General features: G+C 39.3%; 1 protein-coding gene across 4 annotated transcripts in view; it reads left to right on the top strand.

Annotated features, from left to right (window-relative positions):
* CCDC191 (coiled-coil domain containing 191) overlaps positions 1-26,119 on the top strand; it is an 89,786-nt gene that overhangs the window by 18,523 nt on the left and 45,144 nt on the right. For all 4 annotated transcript variants that reach the window (XM_019839736.2, XM_003991658.4, XM_019839735.2 and 1 more), the window contains 3 exons: positions 673-896; positions 3,900-4,050; positions 16,244-16,434. In XM_019839736.2, the coding sequence (XP_019695295.2) occupies positions 673-896; positions 3,900-4,050; positions 16,244-16,434 (566 nt within the window). The remainder of the gene's footprint in view (positions 1-672; positions 897-3,899; positions 4,051-16,243; positions 16,435-26,119) is intronic.

Genomic DNA, 26,119 nt, shown 5'->3' with positions numbered 1-26,119 from the left:
AATAATGATAAAAATGAATAAAGGGTAGGGGGCGCCTGGGTGGTTCAGTTGGTTGAGCATCCAGCTCTTGATTTGGGCTCAGGTCATGGATTGAGCCCTGCGTATGACTCCATGCTGAGACTGGAGCTGCTTAAGATTCTCTCTCTCCCTCCTTCTACCCTTCTCCCCCACTCGCTCTCGTTCACTCTCTCAAATAAAAAAAAATTTTTTTTTAATAAAGTGTGTGGTGTTCTTAAAGCAGTTTATCACTGTTCTATCCTTCACAATGTAGCCTCCCCCAAATATCCATATTCTTTCTTAAATTATAATCAGCCTGCAGACCGGGCCTAAATGAACAGCAGTAGTGTATATCTTGGAAAACTTTAGGGGTCAGAAATTATTACTAAGTAAGCATCCAGAATGTGGCATCTGACCCATTAGATTTTCAACTTTTCCGTGATGCAAATCCTTCCGAGACTCTTTGGGAGTCCTCCTACCTGACTTCATCTAGACTTTTGAATTGGTTTGTACCCAGTGAACATGAATTCTTCCTATTTTTCTGATAAACAGTGGGCTTCTGGGCCAGAATGTTTCAAACTGGGCATATTGTGAACTTGAAAATGTATTCTAAGCTTTTGCATATCCTTTTCTACTTGAAAGGCTGCATTTCACCCTTGTTGTATTCCCTTTAAGGTAAAAGAAAATCGCCTAAGACGTGAGAAAGAACTAGAGCGCCAGAGAATTGAAAAGACCCTGAAAAAATCAGCGTTGTTAGAGGCTCAGTATTTGGTGCAAGAAGAGAAGAGAAAGAAGGCTCTGGAGGCCAAGAAAGAGGAGGAGGAGATTCAAAGGGAGATGGTAAAGCTGCGGAGGGAGATAATTGAGAGGAGACGCACCGTGGAAGAAGCATGGAAAACGTAAGCCGGTCGTGGTGAGCAGTGTGGAGTTTTTTTGTTTAAGCAGTCATTTTGGAAGTACTCTAAAAAAAAATGGACATTGTAATAGCAAAACACAAAAGAGAAATCACCCACCATTCCAGTATCTTAACAAATTATTTAACATTTTTCTGTTTCCTCTGGGTCTTGATCCCTTTACATACTTAAAGTACATTTAATTTGTTATTTTGCTTGTCATAATTAACATATTGCCCAGAGTCCTGAGGTCTGTGTATTACCCCACTGAGTTCCTAGACCATAGTTTATGTAATGACCTCCCCGCCCAACCTGATAAGCATTTCAACTCTTTCAGGTTTGTCACCATGTAATAATGCAGTGAGCTTCCTTAAGCATAGAGCTTTTTATATTCTTAGGCATGTAATTACTGAGTTAAACGGTACAGGCCTTTTAATGACTCTTGAAACATTGCCAAATTTCTTTCGAAATGCATTGTACTTATTTACACTATTGCTGGCAGTGGGCCAGATTAGCACACTGTTCTCAGCATTGGGGAGTACTATCACTTTCAGTATTTTTGCAGTTTTAATAGGTAGTTTGTATTAGTTAGTTTGTATTTCTTTCGTTACCTGTATATTTGCTCACTGTGCCTCAGCCTGTGTGAATTGTGTGTCTTACCTTCTGATAATCCTACAGAATCCTCATTGCCTTCCAGCCACTGATCAAGAACGGAAATATCTGACATAAGAGGAAAATCAAAATAGTCTTCACCGGATGTAGTACTATTATGTATCCTTATGCAGAAAATGAGCTTCCTAAATGAAATAAATAACTAATGTATTTATTCTGAGAAACAGCACTGATGCATCAATTGGAAAAACCTTGGAGCAACATGCCTCAAGTGACTGAATACTCAAAACTCAAAGGCTAGAAAGACCTATTAGATAATCCCTTCCACCCCACCAGCCTACACAGCTTTTCCCCCTGTGTTCTTGATTGCTCTCATTCTACCCAATTTAAAACAGCTCGGCAGTGGGTGTGGGCTTCACTCTTCCAAGTGCCAGCCTCAGGCTTCCTCCAGACGCCATTCCTTTCAGAAAGCAATCAACAGTGTTTTAGGGAGTTTCTCGCTAAGGGCAACCTTACTTTTCAGATTGCTTTTAAACCCTGAAAAATCTAGGCAGGCCTAAAATAAATTATGAAAACAGGTAACATTTGATTGTTAACAGGATGCTCTGTTCAGAGTGGGCACTTATCAAATGTTCACCGACCACTCATTTCTTTCAAAAGTTAAAATCTTGTCCGTGAGTCCAGTGATTCAGATAATATGCTCTACTGCTAGCAGATGAACTGATTTTAAACGTTCTAGAAAGTAATTTGGCAATAGACAACAAGAGCCGTAAAAATGGTGTTATCGCTTGACCTGGGAGTTCCAATCTTAGGAAAACTCTCCTAAGAAAATGATCAGAAATCCAGGCAAAGATTTGTGCACAAAGATTATTAATATAATATTATGTATGATCAACATTAATAAATATTAGAAAAATTGATAAAACTGGTGGTACAATCAGATATCACTGACATATTGTCAGTGTATGTTTTCTGGGTAGAAATATGGATGGCTTTTATAGCTCTGGTGTTTCACAATGAGCAGCTATTATGTTCATAACATATTGTAATGTTATTTTAGAAAATCAGATCCATCGTATTAGAACCGTATTTCTTTAAATGGCCACTATGATCTGCCTACAAGTGTCTAATATAACATTATTATGGCGCCTGGAGAGAGTCAGTAAAATTTTATTATTGATAGACCTTTTTAATTTTTTTGTAAGCTATCCTAAATCTGCTTCCCTACATAGTTTCAAAGTATCTCCTCTAAGAAATCTTTAATTACAAAGGGAAAAATGGCAACTTTACACTGGAGAGGCCCCTTTAACCAAGTGATGGTCAACAGCACAAGTCATAAGATACAACATTGTGCATCCCCTGTATGTATAGGAGAATTAATGAGAGCATGTTTATAGAGTATTCTGGCATCCCTCTCTCAGTTTGAGTTTCCACAACTGTGAAGTGAAATTCAGAAAGACCTGAGTTTTCACAGCTGGTTTGTGGGCCAAAGCACATAAATCCTGAGTCCTGACTAGGTGCTGTGTATACGACATCATCTTACACACATACATGTACACGTGCTTTAGTACATGCCAGTAAGAAAGCAGTGGCTGTGAGCTTGCTTGAATTGGCAGGTGTGAGAGAGATGACCAGGGTGAGAAAGAATAGATGGGTGAGACAGGGGATGACCAGAGACATGAGCAACACATTTACTGAGAGATTCCTGTCACTTGTTGAAGGCCTTTTATTAATTGTTATTCTATTTTTTCTCTTTTCAGCTGTTTTAGAATTAATATAAAGTCCCTTCCCTCTTTACTCAAGAATACCTGATTCTTTTATTATTTTTTCCCCTAGAAGCCTTGTAAAAGCCTTGGAGTAAAATTCTCATCCCTTTCTTACCTAAGGTCCTTTTTTGTCTCTCCCTCAGAAGAAAGAGAACTTATGTCTACAGTAGAAAACACCTAGGAGTTGTTAACTCTCAAATTTTGATCAAAGTATCGCTCAGTGGTAAACTCAGTAAAAATACTTTGCCAAAGGGGCACTTGGCTGGCTCAGCCCAGAGAATATGTGACTCTTGATCTCAGGGTGAGTTTGAATCCCACATTGGATGTAAGAGATTATTTAAATAAATACATAATGAATGAAATGAAAACTTTACCAAAATATCTATAGGGCCTTCTGTTTTTCAGAGTATAACAGTTTTATTTCATTTAGTGTATATTTTATAAAGGAGTAAACTAAGGCTCACAAAAAAAAAAAAAAAAAGAAAAATCATCCTACTATGGACTTTTAGAACCAGATCTAAAAATCTGTCTTCTGATGGAAAATTCAGTGTTCGTTCCACTATGGTAGGGTGTAATTGCCCATTTTTAAGTCTCTTGTTCCTACATGTATTTTTAAAATTGTTATTAACAGAGAGAAGAAAAAGCAGGAAGAAAATTCTCAAAACAATACAGAAGAAAGCATCTTTCAAAGTGATCATATTCTGGATGAAGAAAAAATGGCGAAAGAAAAAAAGAAGAAACTGAAAGAGTTACTAATCCAGACTTTCAAGGAAAATCATCAGGTAGGAATTGTAACATACCTTTATTCAGCATAAATGACAGAGGGCTCTCTATCAGAGATACAACAGTGTCACACTAAGCCCAACTGAGGCCTCACTGCAAATACCAGAATTGCCCACAGCACTATGCTGCCCAGCGGGCTTAGGGCCTGGGGCAGTGCTCCATTCCCTGGTCCCAGGGCTATTCTTATATGTACTCTGTGTGATCCTGGGAAGTCAGGTGTGAATTTGGGATGGCTTCCTAAATTATTACCCGTTTCAGAGTAGCATGGAACCACCAGTGAGGTCTCTGATAGGTTTCGAAAGCTCGGCTTCTACGGTCTTCTGGATTATTCAGAAGAATTACTCAGAAAGTCACTTGCTTTCTGGTAGCTATGATCTTAAAGCAAGATACACTTTTCCTTTTCATGGTCTGCATTTTATTTTACTCTTTTCTCCCTCTCTTTTACTTTCACTTTTTGTAAAATTAACTGGTCAATTTTTTATTGACAAATGAGCATCTTTTCCAGGCCATTTGAGCATAAATTTGTTTCAGTGAAGTGGGATTCACAATAGTATGCATTTGAGGCTTAAAACATGTCAGGTGTGGAGCACCTGCGTGGCTCAGTCGGTTAAGCATTCGACTTTCGCTCAGGTCGTTATCTCACAGTTGGTGAGTTTGAGCCCCGCATCGGGCTGTGTGCTGACAGCTCAGAGCCTGGAGCCTGCTTTGGATTCTGTGTCTCCCTCTCTCTCTGACCCTTCCCCACTCACACTCTGTCTCTCTCTGTCTCTCAAAAATAAATAAATGTTAAAGTTTTTAAAAACATTTCAGGCGAAAGGGATTACTTGGAAGGTTTGTAAAATGAGAAGTTTGGATGAGAAAGATAAACATGGATATATTTTATATCTTTTATAACACCCACCTATGGCTTTAGACTTTGCTGAAATTCAGCAAACAGTAGTGGAATGAATGCAGGAATGCATGGATTTAACAAGAGAAAAGAGAATGTCAGGATGATATTGAGGAGTTTAATAAATGTAGGACAGATTTACAAAAGCCCTGAAAATCAGAAACAGGAATTTGAATATAATATTGATAACTAGGATATGAGCAACAAAGTAAAGGAGTGTAAGCAATTTAAAAAAAGAGAGAGGGGAGCACCTGAGTGGCTCAGTCAGTTGAGCTCCAACTCTTGGTTTCAGCCCAGGTCATGATCTCATGGTTCGAGGGTTCAAGCGCCACATCAGGCTCCACACTGACAGTGCACAGCCTGCTTGGGATTCTCTCTCTCCCTGTCTCTCTTCCCCTCTCACTTCCCCAACTCACATGCTCGTTCTCTCTCAAAAAACAAAAAACAAAAAAAAAACCACATTTGATGGAGACATTTTGGACTGATGGGCAAAAAGTCATAATTGTTGAGATATAAACCAACAAGATTTCTGGGTAGGGTTTTGGCTTTAGGAATAGAGAGGGTAACATAGTAGGAGGAAATATTAAGAATTGGGATTAACATTTTGAGAAAGATTGGCAAGGACTCTTAGATGCTGCATCTTTCACAGGACAGATGGCATTGGTGTGTCCTCCTAAAATAACAGTTCAGATTTCTGAAGGAAAATAGGAAAGGAGATGAGTACTCAGGGGGCCATCTAGAGAATGCGTGAGGAAAACGTGCCATGGTATATTGTCCAACCAATGAGAGATTAATAAGACATGTGTTCTCTGTAAGCTTAAGTTTTAAATTTTATTGAAGTTCACTGTACAGGAAGAAATAATGTATGTTTTAGATAGAAGTGGCTAGGTATAAATTTTAGACATATGTAAAGAGTTTTACGAAATTAATGGTCTACCTAAAATAGATTACTCAGGTTTTTTTTTTTTTTTAAGTTTATTTATTTATTTTGAGAGAGAGAGAGAGAGAGAGAGAATGAGCTGGGGAGGGGCTAAGAGAGAAGAGGACAGAGGATCTGAGGTGAGCTCTGAGCTGTCAGCGCAGAGCCCCATGGGGGGCTCGAGTTCACAAGCCATGAGATCATGACCTGAGCTGAAGATGGATGCTTAACTGACTGAGCCACCCAGGTGCCCCCAGATTACTCAGTTTTAAAAGGACCAGCCATGGGGTGTCTGGGTGGCTCAGTCGGTTAAGTGTCCAACTTCGGCTTAGGTCATGATCTGTGAGTTCAAGTCCCGCATCGGGCTCTGTGCTGACAGCTCAGAGCCTGGAGCCTGCTTTGGATTCTGTGTCTCCCTCGCTCTCTGCCCCTCCCCGACTCATGCTCTGTCCCTCTCCCTCTCTCAAAAATAAATAAACATTCAAAAAAAAATTTTTTAAAGGACCAGTCAGGAATTCCTGGGTGACTTAGTCAGTTGAGCATTGGACTGTTGATCTTGGCTCAGGTCATGATCCCAGGGTCATGGAATCAAGCCCTGAGTTTAGCTTGGAGCCAGCTTAAGATCTCTCTCTCTCCCCCTCTCCCTCTCCCTCTCCCTCTCCCTCTCCCTCTCCCTCTCCCTCTCCCTCTCCCTCTCCCTCTCCCTCTCCCTCTGCCTCTCCCTCTCCCTCTGCCTCTCCCTCTCCCTCTCCCTCTGCCTCTCCCTCTCCCTCTCCCTCTCCCTCTCCCTCTCCCTCCCTCCCTCTCTCTCCCTCTCCCTCTCCCTCTCCCTCTCCCTCTCCCTCTCCCCCTTTACCCATCCCCCACATGCACACATATTCTCTCTTTAAAATTAAAAAATTAAAAAACGATCAGCCAGTATAATTTAAAAATTTGAGAGTATGAATAAATGATCTCTACTTCACACAGATTCTGCTTAGTGATCCTATACTTTATTGTTTTTAAGTTATTTTGAAATAATTGTAGACATACAGAAAAGGTTGCAAAAACAGTACACAGAGTACCTGAATACCCTTCACCCAGCTTTCCCCAATGTTACCATCTTATGTAAGCATAGCATAAATATCAAAACTAGGAAATTAACCTTGGTACAACACCATTAAATACATTAACTAAACCACAGACCTTATTAGGATGTCACCAGTTTTTTCACTAATGTCCTTTTTTCTATTCCAGGACTCAGTCCATAATTCTACATAAGGGAATACCTAGGAGTATATATACCGAGGACTCAATCCATAATTCTGTTTCATCTAGTTGTCACATCTTCTTTGTCTCTTCCAGCTTTGTGACAGCTCCTCAGTCTTTCCTTCTCTTTTATGACCTTGACATTTTTTTAAGGGTACTGATCAGGTATTTTGTAGAATGTCTCTCAGTTGAGGTTTTCTGATATTTTCTCCTGCTTAGATTGAGATTATACATTTTTGGTGAGATTACTTAAAGAAGTGATGCTGTGCCCTTCTCAGTATCGTATCAGGGTGTACAAGTGTTAATATGCTAGGTTTCTATACTATAAAGTTACTATTTTTCCTTTGGAATGTCTTAGAAGAAATATTGTAAAACTATGCAAATATCCTGTTTCTTCTTAAACTTTCACTTACTAATTTTGGCATCTATAGGTAGATAGATCTTGCCTGCAACATTAATGTATTTGTCTAATGATGATTTTGTATTTCCCTCATTTCTTTTCCATTTATTAAATGAATTTCTTCCAGAAAGAAAACCTGTCCTTTCTCCCCAATTTATTTATTTATTCAATTACCTACTTTTATCAGTATGGGCTCCTAGATAGGTATTTTATTCTATGGGTTATAATCTATTATTATCGTTGTTTACTTTGTTACTCAAATTGTTCTAACTTTGGCCATTGGGAAATCTTTCAGGTTGACTTCTTTGTTCTTTCAAAATATTTCCATTGTTTTGGGGGCACTTCCTTTCTTTCTGGCACCATAGGACATTCCAGGCCCGTCTTGTATTTTCCCTGTTCCAGCCCTGGAATGAACCACTTCTACACGGAACTCTGGTTTCTTTGTTGGAGAATAGTATTTAGAAACCAAGATCTGAATAGTAGGTGCTCTCCGTGCTCCTGGGGTGTCATTGCTTGGCAGACAGAGCTGGGAAATACATGTGTGTGTAGTAACCCACGCATGCACCCACATTATTTGTATTTCTATGTCTGCCTATCTGTATACATACTAAAATCCATGAGTTCATACTGGTATCTCTAATTCCAGTGCAGTAACACAGGGGTCATGCTATTCTTCCCTCTTCCTTATTTATCACTTATTTCTATAACTGTCTGTATGTTTATTAAAATAATCATAAGTTCATAATGATACCTTCAACTCTAATCCAGCACCACGGGTTTCAGTATAGCCCCTCCCCCTTGCTGATTTAGAATTCCTTTTTCAGACAGTGAGAAACCTGACACCCATTATCAAAAATCTATTTACTTATTCTAATATACTATAGAAGTAGTTTCAGAATTGCCAACCCATATTGCTATGTAAACAAATATACTAACCAGAGTATAGTATTTGTACATTATCTTCATTTTCAATCTTATGCAGCCAGAATATTGTTACTTAGGTTGGTTCTGTTCTTCCCCTTCCCCTCTCCCTTCCCTTCAGTGTGATTATGTTGTTCATTTGTAATATTGTCAGTGAACCTGTAATTCTGATTTCTCCAGTGTATATGAGTATAACTGAGACATGGAGAGAATCCACCTACCAGACTCCTCCGGCTTTTACATAGACTTGGCTGGAGACAGGATAGGCCTCTGGTAAATGCCATGGAGTAGCTCATTACCTTGGCCCTAGTCCACATTCCTACCCTGGTTCTAAAGGAGCCTAAAGCTGCCCTTGGGAAATGAAACTTAAAACACTCAGCAGCCTAAATATGATCACAGGATAAAAAGGGGGAAAATGCCTAGCTGGCTTGCAGAGAGTGACTAGATAGCAGGAAACTTGTCAGCACCCTCAAAATGGTTCACTGGCACAAACCCAACAGCCAGCTATACAGAGTATTTACAGGAAGACTGGAAAGAATCTGTTTCTAGGAGTTGTTCTAGTTCAATCTCCTTTAATTCTTGTAATTCTTTGTGCTTTGACTCTGGATTCTATTTGTTCCCCCCTAAACAATCTCTTAACATCACATTTGGGCCAAGTTATTTAATAGGAGACTTTCTGAGAGAAACTGAGAGGGCCCTCTTATCCAAACAAAAGCTCAGGTGCAGCACTATGCATGCATCTTTCCCACATACTTCATTGCCAGCTCTCTTTGTTTTATTAAAAACATCTGTTTTTGCATAGAAACTCTCTACTTCCATTTTCTCTCCTAGTTTCTCTTTGATCTTGCAGTGAAATCTCTTAGGGAGATTCAGCAATCCACATGTCATTGCTAATTAGCAGAAACAACAGGGATTAACTATGAAACTCATACTATTTGGAAAATGGCCTTCTGAATTCTTGCCCTATCTTGAAATACATTTTATGTCTTGTTAATAAGATAAGAAAGTCTATGAAACAAGACTTGGGAAAGTTGAAGAGAACAATGAAACATGGGTTAATACTAACTGAAATCTTAACTCTGTGGGGGAGGGTTTTGGTTTGCTTATTTGGTTGGGTTTTTCTGTTAGAGAGTAAGATAATAGTGACCCCCAGGAAATCATTGTTAATGTTATGCTTATGGCATAGCGCCTTCCAAAAGGCCACCCCAAACGAAACCAAGGGAACATGGGGATATATGGAAAAGAAGCCTAGATTTTTCTAACAAGATGATGAAAACAGTAGTTAAGTACCTCATTTATATAGCACGATTCATCCCTAGAGATCTTAGTTACATCGGGACTGCCTACACGCCACTGAGGTAAAGCCATTTCTGAGCTGAAACATAGCAACCATCCTCTCAGCAATGTTTTCTGTGTTTGGGGAAGGAAATGAAGGAAAAGCCTTTTTGCAAATAAAACTGTAGGGAAAGAAATGTCAGGCACACACATGAAAGACATTGGCTCTAAGCTATTGGTAAAGACCATGTGTGGTATCATTTTAGGAGGGGTTTGAAACATTATTATGTTTTACTTCATGTAGCTAACTCTGGAAAATATCCAAGTAAAATTTGATGGGTATTAGTAAGGAGGTGGTTTATTTTGTTGTTCTGCTCTTCCTTACCCTCATCCTCTGAGTAACTAGGGTTTCCCATTCTCACAGAAGGGACAGTGAGAGCCAGGTTACCAAAATATCGCGCTGGGGTTTTGCTTTTCAAAATGCCATGAAGCTGTTTGATCCAGAGGTTCCAATTCATGTATATGTAATTGTTTGTCTTTAGAAAAAAGTTCTGATTAAATTCTGCTTTAAGAAAAAATAAGAGCTTTTGGCATAAATGGAGCCCATTCTATAAAATTTTATGAGTTGACTATCGTTTTCCCTAAATGCTAGACATTTTGGGTGAATATATATAAGGATCTTGAGAACCATATTGGTAGAAACAAATGACATTACATCATTGTCTTACTGTCAGACTACCCTGGAGGTGAACCTAACATTTGTCTAATATATTCTGAGATGAGCTGTACTCTCGGCATAGTTTGAGGGTGTGTGGCTGAGGTGGGAGAATGCACAGGGAGTGGGGATTGGTAGGAGGGAAGAAATTTGGAAGAGGAAGAGAGAGGAAAAGAGAGAAGTGATGGGAAGCAGTGGGTCTGCCCTCCCTAAGACGGAGGCCCTGAAAACCGGTCTAAGCTACATTGAGGAAGGAGCCTTATCCTAATGAATAGTCAGGTTATAGGCTATATCATGATCATTCTTTAAAAGATCCAGGGATATTTGTTGGTTAACAATTTACTGTATGAGGATGCCTAGGTGGTTCAGTCGGTTAGGCATCCAACTCTTGATTTCAGCTCAGGTCATGATCATGGTTCATGAGTATGAGCCCCACATCTGGCTCTGTGCTGACAGGTGTGGAACCTGCTTGGGATTCTCTCTCTCCCTCTCTCTCTCTCTGCCCCTCCCCTGCTTGCACTCTCTCACTCTCAAAATAAATAAATAAACTTAAAAAAAAAAGAATTTACTATATGGTAAGACTAAGCAACTTCTTTCTGAAATTGTACTATTTCTGAAAAGAAGCAGAATTAGATAATTAAAGCAACATTATTGCTTAGCAGAATTAAGAATTTACAAAATGCCCTAATGTTGGCAAATACACAGTGACACATATATGTGTGATGTGACTTAATGTCTGATGTATAGAATTTATTTTTAAATACTCCAGGGGAAAAAAAAAATGGAGGAGACATACAACAAGATTAGCAAAATGTTGATAATTTTTGAAGCTGAATGAGGGGTTTATTCTTCTACTTTTGGGTATGTTTGTTAAATTTCTGTAATAAGGGGTATTTTTGTGTGTGGGATTTTTTTTTTTAAGTTTAAAAAAGGAAGGAGAAAAAAGCTAAGTACAGAAGTTAAAAGAGCATCACACCTTCCAGGATATAACAAAAGTAGCTTTTTGTCTGTAACCAGTGTTAACATTTTGCACAGTGGTTTTGCACAGTGGTAGTTGTCCAAGTTTAGGCCTTTGGGCTTCTCCGTGGAACCAGGCGTTGTCCAGGTCTCAGTGCTGTGGGCAGGGAACTGAATGTATTTTCCCTAATGTAATTAATTATAGGAGTATTTAATGTTGGGGTAGGGGACACAATGACTTCCTCTCTTTTCTTTGGGGCGTAATGATGAAAATCAGGAATAGGGTGTGTCACAGGGTACTCCTTCCCAGGGGCATGCATTTTTGCCTGAATAAGGATCTTCCTTTCCCCACCCCCCAGGATTGCATAGGTTCTATGGGGCCTTTAGCCTAGCTCTACTGGTCCCCAAAAGGAAAATAGTTGAGGATTGCCTCCTGTTGTAGCTATAGAGTGCCTGTTCCTCTTGGCCAGGGAGCAGCAAGGGGTCACCTGGGGCCCCACAGAGCCTGTGGCTTTATTGCTAACATCGGAGCCTTGGTCAACTCCCCCCCAGCACTAGTTGCACCACAGTTAGTTCTGTTCAGTTCTGTTCAGAAATAAACTGTAAACTTGTTGACATTTTTGTCCTCTTTACAATGCATTGTTTATTTTTCCATGACTGAGAATTTTGATGCAATTATCACGGAGATTTCTGACAAAAGGGAAATAGCTGAGGAATTTTGATGAGTTCCCCACTTCATTAATCAGAACAAGCGTCTCTAGTGACAGGGTCAGAATTACAACGAAGATTAGATAGCAAATTGCTGTTCCACCTGATGCCAATCATTCCCCACGACAGCAGTGTGATTACACGTCAGGGAAGAGCTTTTCTTGCCAACAAAATGAGGGCAACTCCAGTGCAGGTAATAAATTTAGCAGGGCGAGCTGTCATTTCTCCTCTTGAGTGGAGTCCTTAACGATCAGAGGATGTCTTATGGAAGATTTTGAGAGGATGAGAAGCATTTCCCTTAAAAACTTACTCAATTTCACTTTGTGTAGTATTTTATTTTATAAATTATTATAGATATGTATTTAGGAACAGTCTTTCCCACAGTGATTTTCTGTATTTTACTTACCTGTACGAAGCCTTAACTCTCACCACAACTACGTTAAAAAGATGTGCAAGTTAGTAAAAAGAATATATGACCGTAGTTGAAAATCTATCAGAAACAAAACATGGTACAGAAATAAAGGAACTAGGTAAGAAATGGAGGGAGGTCAGTCTGATGAGTTAAAACATTAAATTCTGAGGGGCGCCTGGGTAGCTCAGTCGGTTAAGCGTCGGACTTCGGCTCAGGTCATGATCTCACGGTTCATGGGTTCGAGCCCCACGTTGGGCTCTGTGCTGACAGCTCAGAGCCTGGAGCCTGCTTTGGATTCTGCGTCTCCTTCTGTCTCTCTGCCCCTCCCCTGCTCATGCTCTGTCTCTCTCTCAAAAATAAATAAACATCAAAAAAAAAAAACCCATTAAATTCTGAAACCAAATTTATTGAATAATATGTATTAAACAGAATGTATTCCTCTTCCAACACAGTTGTGACTTTCAATAATAGTTCTTGTTTCAAAGAGCAAAAGGATAGAGCACTATTGTAGTGGCACTGAAGAGGAGAAGCAGGCCCGGGAACAGCAGGGACTCAGCTGGGGGGAGAGGTAATAGAGAGAATAAATAGATCATGACTATGGAAGTATGCCACTTCTCATCACTTCTAAATAAAAGCAGAGTGCTAGCATCTTCCAGAGAAGACAGGACTGAGAGTATTTTCCTTTCCCAAATACTCTGCTCCAAGTACATTTATGGGAATCCTATTTGCCGAAATAATGTTTGCCATGAATCAAGAATAACTAAGTGGCTATTTTTGATTCATACTTTTATTTATTTTTTTTTACTTTAATGAGATTGCTCTTTTGAGTAGTCAGGAAAGACCAATCACAAGTGAATTTCGAGAAAGCAGTTGCTATGAGGGCTCCTGGGTGGCTCAGCTGGGTGAGTTTCCAATTCTTGATTTCTACTCAGGTCATGATCCCAGAGTTGTGGAATCAAGCCCTGCATTGGGTTCTGCTCTGAGTGTGGAGACTGCTTAAGATTCTGTCTCTCCCTCTGCCACTCTCCCCTTCTCATGCTCTCTCTCTCTAAAATAAAATGTATTAAAAAAAAGAAAAGAAAGCAGTTGCTGTGAGTCTGTCACTTTGCTGTTACTAACTTTTATGTAGTGAAACTGAATCATAGATCGTTAAAACTGATCATTTTGCCCTTAAAGTCTAATCTTAACTATTTCCACTTGATCTTAGCCAAATGGCCGAGAAGCGATAATCTTAACTATTTTAAAGACATATAATGACAATAGCATTTATTAACACAAATTTTGCCCTTTTAAATTCACATATGTTCCAGCAGTGCTCTTCTACCATAGTAAGGTATATATTGAGTTTTTTCTCTTTCAGTATAAAAGCAGCAAAAAATTTGCCCTTCATTTTTAAAAAGAAGACTTTTTGCCTAATATAGATTGGGTCATCAGGATGCCAGAATATTTCAGTATTAACCTTAGGTATGCCACTAGCTGTTCACTCTGTGAATTTAGTGATTAACCCTTCTCTACTTGAAGTTTAGCTTTGTAAAGTAAATCATAATATCTGCAGTCTCTCCATTTGGTAATGATGGTCTACAAATTAATAAAACAGTGCACGTAATATTGTGCTTACAGCAATGCTTTGAACTTTGTAGACAAGGAATATAGAAATCCAAGAAGGACACTATTAATAGTGTTATTATTGTCCAGGTGGATTATGTTTACACTATTTCATCATTAGAAACATTCCAGGAGTTAAAATTAGAGATAGCTACACACAGAATATTTCATCAGATCGTTCAGGAGGAATATCTTAAATGAATCTGGTATTTTCTTTTGACAATGACACACAAGTTAATATATTTTTTTTCCATGGTCTATTTTGTGGGTTAGATAGGCAAATAATGCAAAAAGTATATCCCCTCAACTTGGTAGCTATGTGTCTTTTCTTTTTTATGACTGCAGGCATATCCTGTATTCAGCAAATGTCCCTTCCTCTCTCCCTCTCTTTTCCCTTCTTCCCTCTTTTCCTCCCTCCTTCCCTTCCTTCCATGGCATCTAAGGTAAATGTCTGCACAGTATTCCCTCATTTGACATAATGGAAAGGGAACAAGGGCTTTTTAAAGTTTGCCATGGTTTCTCCTGATAAATCACAATAGGGAAGATTTTGTAGTTTGTCTAAATGGAAATATAACTGAATTCTTGTTATTCCTGGACAAATGGTCTATTTGTAAGAATTCCAACATATGCTTCCTTCCTAATGTTATCAATCTTTCAATTTATATATCCTCTCTCCCTATAATCTCTCAAAAGGAGAGATTATATCTTAACTTTGTTCAGAGTTCCCAAATTTAAACGCAGTGGTGGTTGCTTACTAAATGTTGAAATAGTGAAAGATAAGTATTGTTACACAGATAGAAGCAGTAAGTACAGATGATCCTGGTAGAGCTAACAAGTGCTTGAAGCTGGTCATTAGGCATTCCCTATACTTCCCACAAAGTCACTTTCTATGAAGTTACTTTGTGTTTTATTGCTACCAACACGGATTTTCCATTTCTATTCATGGGACCCACTCCCTTCCTTCTGGAGGCTCACAGTCTAGTAGAAACCAGTGAACAGGTGATTATAATACAGTGTAATGAGAGTTTTGATAGAAGAAGCAGAGGTTGCTGAGAACACAGTGGAAGGGCACTGAGATTTGCAGAAAGTAGTCAGTGATAGGAGAACTTCCAGGGAGAAGTGAGTCCTGAAGTAGTCAGGTAAAGAGAGGGCAGAAATGGAGGACCAAGAAATTAGTATGAACATAGGAAGGTGTTAAGCAGTGTGGTTGATATAAGGCCAAGAGCTGAAAGTTATGTGATGTGGTGGGAACATTAAGTTTACTGTGAAGGTGGAAGATGAAGGCAACGACTAGATCTCAGAGATTTTCTCAAACCAGAGAGTAAAGTACTTCTGTGGGGATATCTTTAGGGTCAGTGGAACTTGTCTTACTTGTCAGATGCATGGAGTGGAAGATCACAAGCGTCCTGAGCATCTAGTCTCTCTAGACCTGCTCACCAAAGCTCTCCCATGGTCATGGTAGCCCAGCTGAAGCTGTTTTAGCTATCCTGTTTCCAGACACCAGAGACCCCCCATTCCATCCTCATGGGATCTTCTATATTCCTTTGTGTAGGATATCAGCAGGTGTTAGTAACAGAAATTAACTAATTGGTTGGTACTTTATTTTATTAAGTTTATTTTATTTATTTATTTATTGGGGAGGAGGGCACAGAGAGAGAGGGAGAGAGAAAATCCCAAACAGGCTCTGCACTGCCGGCACAGAGCTCGATGTAGGGCTCGAACCCATGAACTGTGAGATCATGACCTGAGCTGAAATCAGCAGTCAAATGTTTAACCCACTGAGCCACCCAGGCGTCTGAAATCAGTTGGTATTTTAAGCTCCAAGACAAGTTGGCCATCCTCCTAGAAGCAGGTGTTTCAAGCTTTTCAAACAAGTCCCTTAACTGGGGTCTTAGATATGATTGCTACTCCAGCTTCCCAAAGGACTGGTGCCTGAGAATGAGAATTAAGTACTATAGTTTAAGCCATGAGCCTCAGCTGCATGACTTGAATAGTTATACTTGGTTCTCCTTCCGTCAAGACGACAGTTGCTAGATTTGTTAGAAAAAGTATGAGGGGGATACCTGAGGTGACAGCTCTCAGTATTAGATATTACAAACACTAGAGCCAATCAGTGGTGATTTTCCACATGTTTCCATTGCAGTGTCAAAAACGGTATTTCTCTGCCTGGCACAAGCTGATCCTTGATCATAGAATCAAGCTGGGAAAAGCTGGGACCCTGTCTGACTGGAAGTTTCAACTGAAAGTCCTGCGGGCCTGGAGAGACTACACAAGATCCCAGAAGTTGGCACGGGAGACTCAAGCCATGGAAAATTACCTTAGGGAAGAAAACAGGTACTATTATCTGTACCATGAAAATCCTTCTGGTGTATTATAGGACATTTTTCCTCCTGAAGAATCCCAAAATAATCTAAAAATTATGTTCACTAGCATCATCTCATCCATTATAAAATGTGGTAATCACTGTTTTTCTATATTACATCCCAAACTAGAAAATTTTAACTGAGGGGCACCTGGGTGGCTCAGTCAGTTAAGCATCTGACTCTTGATCTCAGCCCAGGTCTTAATCTCAGGGTCATCAGTTCGCGCTGGGCATGAAGTCTGCTTAAGAAAAAGAAAAAGAAAAAAAAACCATTTTAACTGAAAAGTATAAGCAAAGATTTCATTAAAATATACTGATGCACATGCTCTCCTTTTGAAGAAAACAAGTACTATGTTTTTTCCTTGCCCTCTGGATGTCGTAGCATTGCACCTTGGACCATTTTACCAATTCAGAAGACAGAGTTTGGTTTATATGCCAGTAATTCTCACTGATGGAAATACCTGTCTGCACGCTGAATGTTAATTAGGAACACAGGGAACATCCATCTGCCAAGGTGATTCCCCCCCACTCCTCTGTCTTCTGTCCCACACCTTATTTAGAGGTTTTTGACACCTTTATATCAGCTCTCTCTTATGCTTATGAATGACACAGAATTTGTCTTCAAATAAAACTTCCTTTGTTCTGTCATCTTAAAATTATATACATTTTCTTCTATTCATTTCCAAGTTTAGCTCTGCATCCTTGAACCAAAATCATGGGTATAGAAGGAACCATTTGTTTGTTTGGGGACAGGGGCAGTTTATGTGCTTATGTGTAATCACTTCTCTTACCAGCAACTCTTATTCAGGGTGAAAACTTGAATGAATTGTGTGTGAAACCATTGTTATGTAGAACGAAATGCTGCCCCCTGGAGTTGTGCAGCTGTGTGACAGCATCAGGCCCTGGGGTGGATACACAGGAGTCTGAAGCCCTTTTATGGGGAAGACAAGATCTAGAAGCAGGACAGGGGCTGAGCAGCATCATAAACCATCAAGTGCATAAATCATCCCCTCTGCCACTGAGAACTTAGCAGAAGTAAGTGTCACACTGACTGAGCAGGCTCCTACAGAGTGCCAGGAAGGGCTTGATCAGGAAGGTGGGTCTTGAGCCGGACTTTGTACCATAAATAGGATATTCCTAGGTGGGGATGGGGAGATGAGGTAATGGCACTTGGTGTAGCCATTCAGGTTGGCCAGAGATCATCAAGCATGTGGCTTCTCAAGTTCATCAATTTGTGAAAGGCCTTGAATGCCAAGACAAGGAGTTTAGGAATTCTTTGGTAAATAAAGGTGAAATCTTGATAGTTTTTAAGCAGAGGGATGACTTAGTCAATTTCCCTTTCTTTACAGTATGCTAGGGGGGAAAAAAAAAAAGGTCAGCTTAGAAAACTCTTTCCCATAATTCATTTCTAAGTTCTTAGGACCTAGCGATTCATATAAGGAATTGGGATGATAGCTTACTGAAAAAGGAATAGCTAGCAAGATATGCTGGGTAAAGGAGAGAAACTGGAGGTGCTGTAAAAGGGAAGTGACATGAATGATGGTATGAAGGGAGTGGAAACTGAGTGTTGAAGTTAAACATGGCTGTGAAATTTACATACCAGAAGAAACTTGTAGAAGAAAAATATGAAGAACTTGAGATTTCATTGCAATTAAACTGCTTAAATATGAAATCACTAAATGGGGATTTCATAATAGCATTATGTGCCAATTTTTTTTTTTTTAAGATCTTAGAACGTCTCGTATCTGTGAATTATTTTCAGGTGTCTATTTTTAAACATTCAGAATGGGTACTACATTTTTTTTAAGTGCCAGAGTTAGAAAATACTTAACTTGTAATAATTTTTTTACTACAGAACTTTAGAGCAAAAAAATGTAGAGCAGAAGCCACCTCAAGGATCGTCTGATCCTGCCTGTCATTTTACATATGTTAAAAGTAAGGCCTAGAGAGAGTAAACGACTCTCTCAAGGTCCAAAGGGTGAGAGTAGCTAGTCCAGGACTAGACTCTGGTCTCTTTGCTTCTGATCCAAATGCTCTTTCCTGTACCACACTGCTTCTGTACTAAATGTTGTATAACATCTAGGTGGTGGTTCCCCAAGACAGCTGTATTTTTCATTTGTGTGGCAATTTACTTTAGATGGCTGCAGATGAAAAATAAAGCAGTAATTAACAAATGACAAGACATGCTGGAAACATATTAGTAGTAAGAAGCTACTAGATACAAACCATCCTTTGTGCTGCTTTCCCAAATCCCTGGCTGTCTGCATGTTTTTCTTTGTTCTAGAAAGAAGGATGGGATATTAAAAGTGGGGAAAAGCTCTAAGTTAGCTACTATAAGCAGAAACCAAGAAACATTAGTGGGATTGAGGGTGTCTGGAGAGCTGGGTTCTTTTCTGTGTTCATCAGAGTTTCTCCTAGTATCTCAGTAGACCCCAAATACACATTTGCTGAATAATAAGTGAGTCAATGAGGAGTTTATTTGCTTCCTCTTTTGCAATTTAACTTGACAGTGTTTTCAAGTATTTTTTTTCCCTAAATAATGAGCTCAAGGGATATAATGGGTTACTAACCATAGAAACTAAACACCTACCAGATTGGCAAAGCACAGGTGGTTCTGTGGCCCATCCACCTGGACATGGAAATTATTTGCTATGCCCGTTACTCAGATGTCAGCTGTGTCTTCATCCTCCAGCTCTTGCATCCGCACTTGTTTCTGACACCTGAGATTTCCCTCACTGGCCAGTTCCCCCATGCAAGGCCTAGCTTTCCTGGCTTCCTTCCTTCCTTCCATCCTTCCGTCCTTCCGTCCTCCCCTTTTTCCTTTCTTTAACTTTCTTTTGTTCTTTCTCCTATTTTTGTCTGTCTCTTTTCTTTTAAAAGTAGTTATGGTAATGGTGTTATAAAATTTCAATACAATATTATAATATAATCTCAACCTTAACAAATATTCCCAAACCTGAGAATTTACTTGCTTAGGTAATACAATAAAACCCTGGTGCACATGCTTAGTTAAACCCTTTGATGTGGTGGTGTTGGAATTTGAACTGTATTTTTACTTTGCTCAGCATGTTCACTTTTAAAAGCTGACTTCATTTCTTCCATTGCTCCTCTGTCCCTTCCTCTCTTAAATTTATGGCGAGCCCTAGACAAAATTAGGAAGGGGAGGGGTTTTTGACGTCTTCCACCAGCCCTTTTTGAGCCCCTGATTTCTCAGTTCTTTCCTGAGAAGCACCTCTGTTTTCCCCTCATTAACCTCTACATTACTTGCAGTCCTGCCCTCTCTTGTACCAGAGTTCTGGGCCTTTCCTGAAATATGCTTTTATCTCTTCCCTTTGTCCCTCAAGCCCCTCATGCTCTTTTACTGTAATCCTCAGTTGATGTTATCCCTCTCAGGAAACTGTGTATACTTCAACAGGCATGGTCTGGAAACAGTGCCCAATATGTAAGTGTTGGGGATTTGAGGGTACTGTGTGGCAGGCCAGTGGGAAAACTGGCTCTTTGACATCCCTCAAACTATGGTGTTCATTTGTTCACTTGTTCTTTCATTCTGTTTGATAGAATTTATTCTTTCAGCCAACCAGCTTTATTGACATTTACTGGGTACTAGGCTCTCTCCTAAGTACAGGGAGGAGGGACTTGAAAAAAGTGTTAAACACTTGCCTTCTAGGAGTTTTCCATTTAAGTGAAGTTAAACATGGCACCCAACTACTAAAAATAATTGCAACAGAAGGCAGCATAAGATAAATACTCGAGAGTGACATGGACTTGGCTATCGTGCGTTATAATCCCCTGAGGAGCTTTTTAAAAATAGGAATTCATGGGCCCCACCTTCTGAGAGACAGAATGTGGCGAAGTAGAAGAGGGCGTTTTTCAGTTTGGGGAAAAACTGGTAAATCAGCACATAGCTGGGGTGAGCCCGCATGCTAGCCTAGAAGAGGGGAGGCTGGGTTGAAAATAGACTGTCAGGTCCCCACTTTCCCACACCTCATTTGAGCATTCTTTTGGGCAGTCACTTACAGCGCCCCTCTGTGAATCATGTTTGATGCCCTTCCCTCCATGCTCACCTGGTATGAAGGCAAGAGGCCAGAAATTGCGTGGCTTCTGAAGCTGGTCAGGCTCCTCATACGTCTGTCATAGAGGCAGGGGGCCCAGATTTGCGCTGCCTGGCTCACTTTAAAACCCTTTCAGACAGAATTGTGTTATCTTCTTTTTCCCTGGGGGCTACCTGGTGCATTATTGAATGCAGTAGCTCGTTCCTTCCTGCTCCTATTCATCCCAAATGCGACTGCTTGCACCGCTGCTGTTTTCATGCGTCAGATTTCAGGACTCAGATCACTAGTGTGTGCTTATTTATTTATCATTTTTCATATCCTTTTAAAAAATTCAAGACACTTTTTAGATATCTAGTAGTTTTGCCCTGAGACAGTGTTATCTTCCATGAGAATTTGTTCTCTGTGTTTAGGGTGTGTGTGTGTGTGTGTGTGTGTGTGTGTGTGTGTGTGTGAATTAGATCTTTTTAAAAAAAACTCCTGTAGAACAAGCAATGTAAAGCCTTTTTTTTTTTTTAGGGTGATACCATTTTTAGGAGGAATCTGAGGCTTAGAAGCTTCCAGGTACTTATCTAGTCACCCCTATCTATTCAGTTAGTCAGTGTTCTCCTGACTTATAGGTTCTAGTTCATGCACTGATCACTAAGTATCAATTCAGGTGTTGTTATAAACAGCATGGTTCAGGGGCACCTAGGTGGCTCAGTTGGTTAAACATTGACTTCAGCTCTTAACAGTTTGTGAGTCTGAGCTTTGTGACGGGCTCTGTGCTGACAGCTCAGAGCCTGGAGCCTGTTTCAGGTTCTCCCTCGCTCTCTGCCCCTCCCCCGCTCGTGCTCTGTCTCTCTCTCTCTCTCTCAAAAATAAATAAAAATGTTAAAAAATTAAAAAAATAAGAAACAGCATGGTTCATATTTAAACTCTTATTTAAACCCTAATAGTTTATTTTCTTTTTTTAACTTAAATTTTATTTTATTTTATTTTTACAATTTATTTATTTAAATTCAAGTTAGTTAACATACAGTGTAGTATTGGTTTCAGGAGTAGAACCCAGTGATTCATTACGTATATATAATACCCAGCGCTCATCCCAACAAGTGCCTGCCTTAATGCCCATCACCCATTTGGCCCAACCCCTCACCCACCTCCCCTCCAGCAACCCTCAGTTTGTTCTCTGTATTTCAGAGTCTCTTATGGTTTTCCTCCCTCTCTGTTTTGTGTCTTATTTTTCTCTTATTTTTTTATTATTAATTTATTTTTTTATATTTTTCATTTACATCCAAGTTAGCATATAGTGCAATAATGATTTCAGGAGTAGAATCCAGTGATTCATCCTCTACATATAACACCTAGTGCTCACCCCAACATGTGTCCTCCTTAATGCTCCTCACCTGTTTATCCCATCCTCCCACCCCAAACCCCTCCAACAACCCTCAGTTTGTTCTCTGTATTTAAGAGACTCTTATCTTTTGTTCTCATCCCTGTTTTCATATTATTTTTGCTTCCCTTCTCTTATGTTCATCTGTTTTGTATCTTAAATTCCACATATGAATGAAGTCATGTGATATTTGTCTTTCTCTGACTAGTTTCAGTTACCATAATACCTTGTAGTTCCATCCATGTAGTTGCGAATAAAGAATGAAAAGATTTCATTCTTTTCGATTGCTGAGTAATATTCCATTTTGTGTGTGTATGTGTGTGTATGTATACACACACACACCGTATCTTCTTTATCCATTCATCCGTTGATGGACATTTGGGCTCTTTCCATACTTCGGCTGTTGTCGATAGCACTGCTGTAAACATCGGGGTGCATGTCCCCTTCAAAACAGCATACCTGTATCCTTTGGATAAATACCTAGTAGTGCAATTGCTGGGTCATAGCATAGTTCTATTTTTAACTTTTTGAGGAACCTCCATACTGTTTTCCAGAGTGGCTGCACCAGTTCGCATTCCCACCTGCAGTGCAAAAGGTTTCCTCTTTCTCCTCATCCTTGCCAACATTTGTTGTTGCCTGAGTTGTTAATGTTAGCCATTCTGACAGGTGTGGAGTGGTATCTCATTGTAGTTTTGATTTGTATTTCCCTGATGATGAGTGATCTTGAACATCTTTTCATGTGTTTATTAGGCATCTGGATGTGTTCTTTGCAAGTGTCTATTCATGTCTTTTGCCCATTTCTTCACTTTTTTTTTTGTTTTTTGGGTGCTGAGTTTGATAAGTTCTTTATAGATTTTAAATACTAACCCCTTATCTGATATTAGAAGATACTGCAAATATCTTCTCCCTTTCTGTTGGTTGCCTTTTAGTTTTGCTAATTGTTTCCTTTGCTGTGCAGAAGCTTTTTATCTTGATGTGGTCCCAATAGTTCATTTTTGCATTTGTTTCTCTTGCCTCTAGAGATATATTGAGTAAGAAGTTGTTCTGGCTGAGGTCAAAGAGGTTTTTGCCTGCTTTCTCCTCTAGGATTTTGATGGCTTTCTGTCTTACATTTAGGTCTTACATCCATTTTGAGTTTATTTCTTTGTCTGGTGTAAGAAAGTGGTCTAGGTTCATTCTTCTACATTCTTCTACATGGCATTGTCCAGTTTTCTCAACACCTTCAGTTTGCTGAAGAGACTGGCTTGGTTAGCCCATTCATTCTTTAGTAGGATGGTCTTTAGTCTCCGATAATTTGTTGTCTTTCCAAATTTTTTTCTTGTGGTTGATTACAAGTTTCATAGCGTTGTGGTCTGAAAATATGCATGGTATGATCTCGATCTTTTTGTACTTGTTGAGGGCTCATTTGTGTCCCAGTATGTGATCTATTCTGAAGAATGTTCCATGTGCACTGGAGAAGAATGTATATCCCACTGCTTTAGGATGAAATGTTCTGAATATATCTGTTAAATCCATCTGGTCCAGTGTGTCATTCAAAGCCGTTGTTTCTTTGTTGATTTTCTGCTTAGATGATATGTCCATTGCTGTAAGTGGGGTTTTGAAGTCCCCTACTATTATGGTATTATTATCAGTGAGTTTCTTTATGTTCATGATTAATTGATTTATATATTTGCGTGTTTCCACGTTGAGGGCATAAATGTTTACAATTGTTAGGTCTTGGTGGACGTACCCCTTAATTATGATATAATGCCCTTCTTCATCTCTTGTTACGGTCTTTATTTTAAAATCTAGATTGTCTGATATAGGTATGGCTACTCCAGCTTTCTTTTGGTGACCGTTAGCATGATAGATGGTTCTCCATCCCCTTACTTTCAATCTGAAGGTGTCTTTATGTCTAAAATTGGTTTCTTATAAATATCATACAGATGGATTTTATTTTCTTTTCCATTCTGATACCCTATGTCTTTTGATTGGAGCATTTATTCCATTAACATTTAGAGTGAGTACTGAAAGATAGGAATTTATTGCTATTGTGTTGTCTGTAGAGTTGGAGTTTCTGGTGGTATTCTCTGGTCCTTTCTAGTCTTTGATGCTTTGGGTCTTTTTTTGTTTTGTGTCATTTTTTCTCCCCTCAGAGAGTCCCCCTTAAAATTTCTTGCAGGGTTGGTTTAGCGGTCACTCCTGCCACTCCTTTCTGGCCTGCCAATTCTATGGATAGGTCTGCTGCGAACCTGATCTGTCTTCCTTTATAGGTTAAGACTTTTTTCCCTTGCTGCTTTCATGATTCTTTCCTTGCCTGAGTATTTTGTGAATTTGACTATGATATGCCTTGATTGTCAGTTCTGTTGAATCTAATGGGAGTTCTCTGTGTTTCTTGGATTTTGATGTCTGTGTCTTTCCACAAATGAGGAAAGGTTTCCGCTATAATTTGCTCACATAAAAACCTTCTACCCCTTTTTCTGTCTCTTCATCTCCTTGGACTCCTATGATTCAGATGTTATTCCTTTGTAATAAGTCACTGAGTTCTCTAATTCTTATAATGTGCTCCTTTGCATTAGTTTCCCTCTTTTTTACTGCTTCATTATTCTCTACAAGTTTATCTTCTATATCCCCCCCATTCTCTTGAAAAAGAAGAAAGGCTAAAATGGATTTAATATCAATCATAGTGACATGAAGCTTCCATAAAATCTCCAAAATACAGGGTTCAGGGAACTTCCAGGCAGGTGAACACATCCACATTGACACCCCAAATACACGGGGACAGAAGGTCTTGTGCTTAGGACCCTCCCAGACCTCACCCTATATATCTCTTCATCTGGCTGTTCATTGGTATCCTTCATCATATATCCTTTAATTAACTGGTAAACATAAATGTTTCTCCAAGTTCTGTGAGCTACTCTAGCAAATTAATCAAACCCAAGGAAGGGGTGGTTGGAACTTACAGTCTATAGCCAATTGATCAGAAACACAGGTGATAGATAACCTGGTCTTGTGACTGGCATCTGAAGGTGGTAGGAGGAATGGGGGAAGATACTTATGGGACCGAGCCCTTAAACTGTGGGATCTGACACTGTCTTCAGGTAGAGGTGTCAGAGTTGAGTTGAGTTCTTGGATACCCTGCTGGGTGTACAAGAATTGCTTGTTGATGTGGGTAAAAACCTCCACACATTTGGTGACTAGAGTGCCAGAAGTGAGGTATTCTCTGAAAAGGTAAAAAAAGACACACAGGTGACAAACAGTGGGGAAGAACTGGATTTTTCCCTACATGGGAAGGAAAATGGAGTTTTTCCATTATATATGGTCTTTAGCCTTTCTGTGCATGCAGTTATGTAAGTATGATGCTCAATTTATATACTCGTGCCAGAAATTCCCATATTTCAGCTTGGAAGCATATTGGGACAGGATGTTTTCCAAAGGGAACTCTGTCCTTCATTTTATGATTAATTGGGAACTGTGTCTGAAACCATTTCTTTTGGTTAGCATACCTAAGTATTGCATTGGATTGAGGTTTTAAGACATAAGTGATTTTTCACTTTCAGAAATATTTATGTTTTTAGTGTTAATCTTTTAAAAAGTATAGAAATTAGCTTATTTGGACTATTGTCACTCTGCTGAGGTGAACTGCAGAGGAACGGGAGTAAAACCAGCCTTGTCTCTGGATCCCTGCCTTCTTCATGTCTACTCTTCCATCACAACCCTCAAATGTAGATATTTTAACACACTTTGAAATCCCCTATATAGTCGTTATAGAGTGGCTTCTAAGCACTATGGTGAACATGAAATTTTTACCCATTTTCTTACTGTTAGTCTTTTTGTTATACTTTCAGAAATATTTTTCTCTTTCCCTTTTTATAGTGTCCAAATAACTTCTTCCATGACAGTCAGAATCCTAGATCACTTTTTGCTGTTTATGCTGTAAAGACTTGAAATTAACACATCAGATAAATTTCACACTCCCCCCCCTTCCTGAGCAGATTGATGTAAATTGAATTTCACATTAATCAGACAGAGCAATATACATCTTCTATCCAGTGGAAATTTATGATTTTCACTTACTTAAGAAAAGTGCTATAGGCTTTCTATTTCTTTCACTCTTTAAACATTGGTATTTTGGGAGCTTTTTCTTACCTGCATTGCTACCTGATTTATTATCCCTATTTCCTCTAAAATTTTTATTTCAAGGTTATTCTGTCTCATACTAGATAATTTATTTCCATCAAATTAAACTCCATG

The sequence above is a fragment of the Felis catus genome, chromosome C2 (assembly GCF_018350175.1).
Source record: "Felis catus isolate Fca126 chromosome C2, F.catus_Fca126_mat1.0, whole genome shotgun sequence".
Taxonomy (NCBI): Eukaryota; Metazoa; Chordata; class Mammalia; order Carnivora; family Felidae; genus Felis; species Felis catus.
Note: the sequence above shows the minus strand (reverse complement) of the source record. Positions and strands in the feature narration are given on the sequence as shown.